We start from the raw sequence: 9,354 nt of genomic DNA on the forward strand, positions 1-9,354 counted from the left end.
ATAGGCTAATTTAGTGGGTCAGGACTTCCAGTTTGAAGCCACTGTGTCGGTGACACTGGGAGTCCAGGCTTGAGCTTGCAATAAACTCCTCGTGTATTTACATCAGAAGAGTTTCCCAGTGGTCTTCTTGGGGATTTCGCGACTTGAGCACAACAGTTTTAAATATGTTTGAATATTTCTGAAACCATCAAAGTCATCTCTAAGTAGAAAGACCTGGACTTTCGGCCAATAGAGACTTGTTCAGCTATTTGCAAAGAACCTCTCCTTCAGACAGGACTTTCAAATATCTTTTCATCTTCCAGTACAAAATATTCTCACAATGTTTGGTTGAGAAAAGAGTTATACTATAGCCTATGAACTGGCTGATAAGAGCTAGTGGATAAATCAGAAGCACAGGACCTTCTTGAATTCAAACTCAATGATGAAACTATTTGTATTGATGTCATGGGGAGAGGGGGAGTCAGGTCAAGGAACTAGAACTAAGGTTGATGCTGGCTGTGTGACTGTGGGCCAATCTTTTCTCCTCAGAGGGCCTCAGTTCCCCATCAAATAAGGGAAGGGTTTATAATACTATTGCAGGTAGGTTGACATCAGCCCATTTCTCAGCCCTGAGAAAACTGGTACCACCTGTGAGGGAAGCAACTTGACAAGACATAGACAGTCATGAGGACATTTATGTCTGTTGCTATAATCATCCCATCCTTTAGTATGATTTCAATGCAGTGGTCTAGTGAATAAAGGAAACCTTAAAGTTCTCTGCAGGAGTATGTGTATTATAGTAGTGTTTAATCATGGGAGATTATTGGAAGCAAAATTGACTGTCAGAACAAGAGAATAATGGTTAAATAATGTTGCCTCTAGATTTTGGGGGTAGAAAGCCTTTTATGTACAAGGTCCTGGATTTGATCTTCAGTCCTAGCTGAAGAAGCTATTGCAACCAATACATGAGTCATGCAGTTATCAAAGGGAAAACTCTTAAGTAGCTTGAGGCACTCTTGTGATGGTCAAAATCAAAGCAAAAAAGTAGGGTTTAAAACTACATGCATCTGAATGATGAGCTGAAAATGTGTTCTTGCAGAGAAAAACTATAAGAAGAAAAGATGGTAATTTTTAACTTGTTTGGATGGTGAAATCATGGAGTGATCTCTTTTCATTTTTCCAGATCTTGTGCCCCATTGTTATATTATTTTTTTTATTTTTATTTTGTGCAACAAAAATAGTTAATAGGTGAGAAAATCAAAGTTATGGGCCCAGTGGCTGCTTTCAGGATTAACAATACCCTATAATGTTCTGATTGGTGTCCACACAGACCAAGGTCCTTACTCAATTATCTGGATAGTTCCATATTGCTTAGCAACCACCTGCTCAATAGCAGTTGCTAAGAAACCAGAGATAGAGCTAGATTCCTGAATAACAGCCCATTGTCCATTATACTGCCAGCCCCTTCCTTTCAATTTCTGTCTAGCAGAGTCATGTTCTCCTCTGCTCACTCTTTCTGAGCTTCTAGCTGCCTGGGGCTAAACTGCCTACAGTGTTCAGTGATGCGGCCCACCACAATATAGGTAGTCACAGGTTCCACAGGACCCTCTTGCTTCCTCTGGTTTAGGATTAGGACCTAGATCTGAGTATGTGCTTGGCTTAAAATTTAAAACTGTGGTTATCTCATCATTGAGACAAGTGTTGCCTGAACCCTCCATAGGATCATAGACCCTAGAGAACCCTGTCCCCTGGGGAGTAATTCCTCCAGGAGAGTTACTGAGCTCAGCTGAGGAGTTCCACCACCCTAGAAAGTCCTGGACCCAACCGAAGCATGAAATCCATGACTCTTGAATGAATTATTATTATTATTATTTTATTAATTATTTGCCATACTAGGGATTGAAACCAGGGCCTTCACAGCCCCTTTTAAACTTTAAGACAGGTTCTTTCTGAGTTACTAAATTCCCTAACCTGGACTTGAACTTGTGATCTTCCTTCTCAGTCTCCCATCTTCCAGGATTATAGGCATGTACTACCATCCACAGCTTGAATGAATTATTTTACAGAGTTCCAAGTAGCCTACTTTAATGAGGAAAACTAGGGTGAATTCATCCAAATATAATGATCCTGGAAAGCTCTCAACTTTCAGCCATTGTTGAGAAGGATCCTTACTTCCCTACACTTCTTATTCCCATCACCTCTATGGTATTGCCTCACCATCACCTTCACTTGAGGAAGTTGATCTTCTACCTCTAGCTAATCCTCAGTGACTGCTCTATTCAGGAAAAGAGCTGGAGAGATGAGCAAGGGTAACCATGAAATGTAGCCCGAGAGCCCCTGGGCCTAGAAGAACGTTCTGGGAATAGCAATTGACTTCTTTCTATAAGTGGGAACCTTGTTGTAAATAAATGAACCTGCCCTGTGTTCAGCCATGGACTTATTTCCTAGCTCATAGATGTTTCCCAAAATGTACCTCAACTCCACCACTGGGGCCTAGATTGCCTTTTTCTAACCTACTCACAAGTCAAAGGGATCAGAGGTGTTTCCAGTGTCCATGATCTGAAATTCTGAAGGATCACACTTATTTTCCTTCCAAGAACTAAGGAAGTGAGGAGAGAACCAAGTAGAGGGAAAGCCCTATCTTCTAAGTTGGACAATGGCAAACCTGACTGTCAGCTGAAGAACTCCTGGGTAGATGGTGTTTGATGGCAGGGATGAAGTTTGAAGAAAGTCATATGTTGCATTTTCCAAAATGGCCATTTCAGTGTCTGTGTCCCATCGTACATACTCTTCTTGCAAAGTGACTGACTCACCAACCACAGAGAGGTGGGGTAAAGTTCCCTCCCTTGGATCTGGGCTGAGGGTTGCTCTCACTATTGGACTATGATGGAAGTGGTACTATGGGACTTCCAAGGCTGAGTAATTCAAAGGTACAGATTCTGCCTGTCTCTGTCTCCATCTCTCTCTATTTCCATCTCTGTGTCTCTCTGTGAATCTCTGTGTGTATGTGAATCTCTTCCTTCCTCTCCCTTCCACTCTTCGCCCTGCCCACTCTTGGAGCTCAGCTACTATATTGTGACCAAGTGAATCCAGGTGCTCTAGCAGGAGCCCCAGCTATGATTTCAGCTCACAGTCGGCATCAAACACCAGATATGTGAGTGAGCAGCCTTTAAGCGATTCAGGTCCACAGCTTTTGAACTCCTCCAACTAATACTGAGTAGAGAAGAGACAAGTTCCCAATTTGCAGGGTCTGAGCAAAGTAAATTTTATCACTAAGCCACTAAGGTTTAAGATGCTTTGTTGTGCAATGGTAATAAGTAGAATTGTGGACAACTAGAACTAAAGAAGAATATGATTACATGAGAAATTAGGAAAGAAACTCAGTTGGAAATCAGGAAGAGTCACTACATGTTGAGGTTTGTTCTACGAACGAAACAAAAACAAAACAAGTTTCTGGGAACACTTATATACAAGTCTTTGAATGTATATGTGCTTTTGTTTCCCTTGGGTAAACACCAAGGAGTAAAATGTTTGATACTATAATCTTGGCTGCCAAGAACCTTAAGCCCTAAGAGCCTTATGAGGGAGGGTACCAGTATCTGTGCATCTTATTGGGAGATGGAACTTTAATTAAGCTGTTCACTCTGTACAACATAGTACCTCACACTGCTGTCTTAGTTACAGATGATATTTCTGAAACTGGTGTTTTCCCGGTTAAGCTTCTACAGAGACCCAGCATTCAGCCTTCTCCAGGGCTAAGGGGGAAGCAGTGCCTACATCTGTAGGCTGGTGAGTGTGGGGAGAGGTCTGGGGCCTACCCACTACATAGCTGTTCCTCAGACAGACTTCCAACAAATCCTGCTGCATTAGCCCTCACCTGTGATGAGTACCTGGGTGAGACCTAGCACTTCTGGGTCCTAGCTATTTCCTGGATTCTGCAGTGCAAATCAGCTTCTTCTGAAACTGCATCCTTGGGTTCAGCTTTCCTTGTACCATTGAAGCAGACTTGTATTCATCTGCTTTCCATCTTCTAATTTTGTGGTGACATCTAATGTGTTGTATTTTCTCCAGTTCTCCCGAGATTGTACTTGCTTTATTCCTTTAGGGATAGGTTAGTGGGATGTCAGGAGGTAACAAAGATTACTGTACTGACCTGGAAACCATTGCTAATTTGCATAATATACATCATATACATGTATTCATTCATTCAATAATTTATTGAGTACCAGGGACTTCTCTAGCATGTGAGTTGCATCAGTGATTTATGTATAATAAATAGAAAAATTAGGCTAGGGATTGTAGCTCAGTGGTAGAGTGTGTGCCTAACGTCTAGGAGTCTCTGGGTTAGAGTCCCAGCATCCCCCAACCTCAAAAAAAAGAAAAGAAAGAAAAACAGATGATTAGGGCAAAGTAGAGGAGATCAGGAGTATAGAGTAGGAGATACAGTGGTACCGTGGTTTAAGAGCTTAATTTGTTTTATGATTTGGGGGTAGATGGCTACATTTTTGTGTGGGGAAGATGGTTGTTGTGTTCGCCACCTGATGCGGAGTTTGCAAATGAAAGCAAAATTTTGCCAAATGCTTCTGTTTGCGAAACAAATTGCTTGCAAACAGAAGCCGTCATGAATCAAGGCACAGTGTAGTACAATATTAGAGTAGGTATGCCTGCATGCGAGATTTGAGTCAAGCTCAAAGGAGGTCTCTGGGGGAAAGATCATTTTAGGCAGAGAAAATACTAGAAAAGCCTTAAGGTAGAAATATGTTTATTAAGGAGGTCACATGGCAAGAACAGATGGAAAGGGGCTGGAGAATTAGGGAGGAAGGGTTAGATTTTTAAAATGTCAGTCCTATTTTTATATTGCAATCAAAATAACAGTAAATATCTGCTAAATCCAACAGCTATACCTCCACTATCAATAGAAAATAATTCTACAGTAATAGCATATCTAAAGATTAATGAAGATTAAGGGTTATACTAGTGAAGATGTAAGGGGTTGGGAAAGAGAGAACGAAAGAAGAAAATTTGAAAAACAATGGAAGTTGAGAAGGAGGAGACAAAAATGAGACAAAGGGCCCTAAGAAGTAGGATATTAATAAATTAGATAAAGGTAACACAAAAGAACTGAATAAGAATAAGGATAAAAAGGGAAAAAAAACATAAAAGGAAAAATTAAAAGGAGAAAATAAAGAAAGAAGAAGATAAATTTAAAAATTAAAAAATTCTCCCAACCCTAATTAACCAGTGAAAAAGAAAGAGAGAAGAGAGAAAAAAAATGGGTAAAAAAGAAAAATAAATTCTCTGTATGGTTGAATGAATGGTTTCTTTCCAGCATCCACAGTTTTGGAATCCAGCAAGTCACATTTTTGCCACCTAACTTTATGGCCTGTGGGCTTAAGAGGTAGGTGCCCCCTGTTCCAGAAGCCCCTTTGCCTGTTACCTCAGGCTGTGGCAACAGTTCAAGCTGAAGCATGTCCTTGTGTGATAGGATAAAAGAAATAAAAACTAGGTAGAAAGGAAACAAGGACATTGAGATTTTACTTTATTTGTTTGTTTATTTTTATTTTTTGAGCCAGTTTTGCTATGTAGTTGTTATGGTTCGTGTCTAAATGTCCCCCCAAAGCCTCATGTTGTCATAGGTGGGGTGGCTAGATCTAGAGTGTGTAATGCTTAGGTTAAATGTGTGATGCTGGGATTAAATGTATGATTCTGGGATCAATAATATGCGATTTTTAAATTAGCCCACTCATTGGTTTGGCATGATTCTGGGAGTGGATAACAGAACGGCTCCCATGAGAGGAAGACAACATTTGCATGAATGTTCAATAGCAGTGAGTTCATTTCTAAGATTTTGATTCACTGGGGTCAAGGGTGTGGCCTACTAATTTGGGAATTTTTAGTACCCCTGACTCTGGTATCACTGATAATATGATGGCCAGAGAGAGAATTAAAGGAAGTGTCCAGAGAAAGTTCCTTTGTCATTTTCCTGCTAATAAATCTTCACTCAACACCCAAGGTGTATCAGACACTGTACTAGGAGTTGGGAAAGAATTGATGGGCAGGTCAGACATAGTTTGCATTCTTAGGAAGCTTGCTGTTTAGTTGGGGGCAAGCAATGAAGCAACAGGACTGATGCCATACGTTGAGAGCTCTGATGAGGCAAGAAGGTTGCAAGGTTTTGGAGGAGCACAGAGCAGTGATGCCTAAGCCTGATGGAGGGCACAGACTCACTTGCCACAGGAAGAGACAATTCAGCTAAGACCTAGATGCCATTCTCCCTCCAACCTCTTTCTCCATCCCTCTCCTGGCCCCAGGAATTGATCTAGACCCTAGAAACAACAAAGCACACATCTGAACCAGTAGGAAATCTAATTCCCACGCGGACAATGGAGAAACCCATAGTTTCTGCCTCTCCTTTGTCCCGAGAAAGAGACAGCCTCAACTGCTCTGTGACCTGGCCATCTGCGTGAATCCCTGAACTATGGAATCTAAGCCATGGCCTTGTCCTTTCTTCGGCAGTGATAACATTGTTTAGGTCAAGATACTAAAAAACCCAATATATTGCTGAGCATGTAGAAACTAACTCTGGCCCAAAGTCAAATACCATAACCATCTGATAAATTACATGACCCAACGCCCTTGTATGGACACACTTGGATAGAATATCTTCTTTCTTTCTCACTGTCCATCTGGAAAATAATGATTCCCTTGATAAGTAAGTTCCCTTACCTAGTATTTTAGATGGATTATGCTATTTAGTGCTTTGTTGTTTGCAGTCCCAGCCAGCCCAATGTTGGAATGGTCTGGATAATCCCTGGTAAGAATTCCCCTGCCACCACTTTTAGGTCAACTGCAGCCATGGGATAGTTGGACAGAATAAATGATAAATAAATCTCATTCCTTCTTATTCATAAATGAAGCACAATTTCCAAGGGCATGTGTCTTTTCTACTTTGTGTCTCCAGGTAGAGATAAATAATCTCATGTCCCCTACTATTCCTGTCTGCATCTACATGGGACAGGGAGGATTTTGGCTTGGTGCTACAAGCAGCAGATGAGGCTCTGCAAAGTGTGCAGATCACTGTACAACAGTAAAAGGAGTTACTGAAAGAGAAGTGGTCTGATATTTCTCTCCTAGCACCAGCTAGACATTCCCTGAGATTCTGTTATCCCTCCCAAACAGCCGTCCCATGAAAGCCAAGGGAGGCAGTAGGGTGCCTATGAGGTGTCCCTGGACACGAACAAACAATGCCCAGAAGAGACTTCTTCCTTAACTTTAAGGCTACAGGTAACTCAGATGGCAACTTGTCCATAGATAAAGAAATGGAGACCCAAAAGAGAGCAGACAGATCGGGACTCAAAGGTGGATGTTTAGACCCCAGCTACTGAGCTGTCATAGTCCCCCCATGCCTCCGCCCCACTTTTCCCAGAGTTCCATGACCAAATGAGGATGGATCTCCTTTAGGGCTTGGTAGACTTTGTCTTTACAGGCCCGGTTCCAGGATCGGCTAAAGCCAAACAGCTTCCGCATCTGGCCTGGCTTGGTGGGCTCGGCCCGCACGCTCTCGTACTGCTCTTCACTCAGCACCTGTCCATGCAGCTTGTCCAACACAGGGTCCACTGAGGTCACTTGGGCTACCAGCTGCTCCCGGTGCTGGTCAATGAAGTGGAGTAAGGCCAGGGCATTCGGAGGTGAAGGTGAAGCTGGAATGAGCAAAGAAAGATTCCCACCTATGACTCCTCTTGTCCCTGGGAAGACAGACTACCGGAAATGTACCAATGCCTCTTTTCATGCCAGCATTTAGTTTTACATTATCTCTGGGTGTGGGGGAGGGGTTCACAATGGGGCACTGAGGCTGTGAGCAGGGACGCAAGAGCAGCCATGAACAGGAGTGAGGGGGTGGGCAGGCACTCGCCTCTGGCCACATGCCTTTCCAATCCAACCCCTGGTGAGGTTTGCAGGGAGAGTTCCCTCCTGGCCCTCATTTCTTCCCCTCAGGACCAGATTGTACACCTGAGTTCTGCCACTGTCTCCTGTGGTCTCTGACAGCTGTTACTGACCTAGGGAAACTGGATGGACCAGAGTAGCTGCAGGTCTGAGGTCTCCTGGAGAAAAAGAAATATGAAGAGACATCTGTAAGATTATGAATATGCCTGACGTACACCAAAACTGCCACACACTTCCGAGATTCTTTGATTCTGTGAACAAACCATAGTGAAATTCTGATAGAATCTGGAGTAAGGGCTGGGAGGGCCCTTGAACATTGAAGAATCTTTTCTTTATGCATATGAAAACTGAGCATATGATCATAGACTAATAAAGAGGGAGAAAGCACCTGAATAAGCAAAATAATTTCTGCTACAACTTCTCAGACTTGGATTTATCCTATCTTGGACTGCACTGATTTCCTGGTGGAGAACTAACCATGTTCCTTGAAAGAGAGTTTAAACAACCTCTGAATTCAGTTTGACCTAACAGTGCAAGGTCCTGAGTGGTGGTACTTTTGGCTTCATTTGGACCGTTGTGAGGGGATGTTCCTCACGCTCCATTTCATTGGACGGTCTTGGAGCCAATCCTAACTCAGGCTCATGCTGGAGCATCTACTGAGGAAGGTGAATGGGTGGTCAAAAATTTAAAGACAAAATCTAAGAGGAGGAATGGAAGGAACTGGAAACGTTTGATTTTTCATAAGGGGAGACATGATCACAGTGTTCCAATGTCTGAAGTTTTTTTCCCGTGGGGAAGATAGACTTCTCTAAGCTCCAAAGGACAGAATTAGACTGTTAAGAAAAAGAGGCTAATTTAACAAAAAGAAAAAGAACAATATATTTACCATTTATTAAAGACTACTGCATGAGCATGTCTAGACATCATTTTATTCAATCTCTCCAACAATTTGATCAGTCAGTAATTATGATCCTTACTGTGCAGAAGAGGAATCACAGACTCAAATGAGTTAAGAATTTTTCTCAGGACCATCCAGTATGTGCAGGAGTTGAATTCAAACCCAAGTCTGATGCTTGACTAGTTAATTCTCTACCTGTGGTTACTTCCATGCCAAGGATGAAGAAAGCCCATGTTCCTTTCACTACGCAGTAAAGCTTGTTTTATAGCATCTCTGAAGATCTGAATTTTGACCACTGACATTTGATAAAGCTAGTTGTTCCTAGAAGGACTGATTAGCAGACTTTTGGGGTGGTAGTGTTTGACTAAGAGAAACATTTTCTTACTCTTGAATTTTTTAAATTTGATTTCCTGATGTCTACTATGAAAATGTTGCCTGATCCAGGACAAAATGCAGAGCTGATTTAATCTATCAACCATATAACCCTATACATCTTACTCTTTTTTTTTTTTTTTTTTTTTTTTTTTTTTTTT

The 9,354-nt window shown here is 41.9% G+C and overlaps 1 protein-coding gene across 1 annotated transcript in view; it reads right to left on the bottom strand.

Annotated features, from left to right (window-relative positions):
- Positions 1 to 5,625: 5,625 nt before the first annotated feature.
- Positions 5,626 to 9,354, bottom strand: part of LOC104849406 (NACHT, LRR and PYD domains-containing protein 1) — a 43,597-nt gene continuing 39,868 nt past the window's right edge. Inside the window, exons 15-16 of the mRNA XM_010605833.2 lie at positions 8,037 to 8,081; positions 5,626 to 7,679 (exon numbers count right to left, since the gene is read on the bottom strand). Of these exons, the coding sequence (XP_010604135.1) occupies positions 7,369 to 7,679; positions 8,037 to 8,081 (356 nt within the window). The 3' untranslated portion in view covers positions 5,626 to 7,368. The remainder of the gene's footprint in view (positions 7,680 to 8,036; positions 8,082 to 9,354) is intronic.

The sequence above is a fragment of the Fukomys damarensis genome, unplaced genomic scaffold (assembly GCF_012274545.1).
Source record: "Fukomys damarensis isolate Sample0158 unplaced genomic scaffold, DMR_v1.0_HiC HiC_scaffold_13, whole genome shotgun sequence".
NCBI lineage: Eukaryota > Metazoa > Chordata > Mammalia > Rodentia > Bathyergidae > Fukomys > Fukomys damarensis.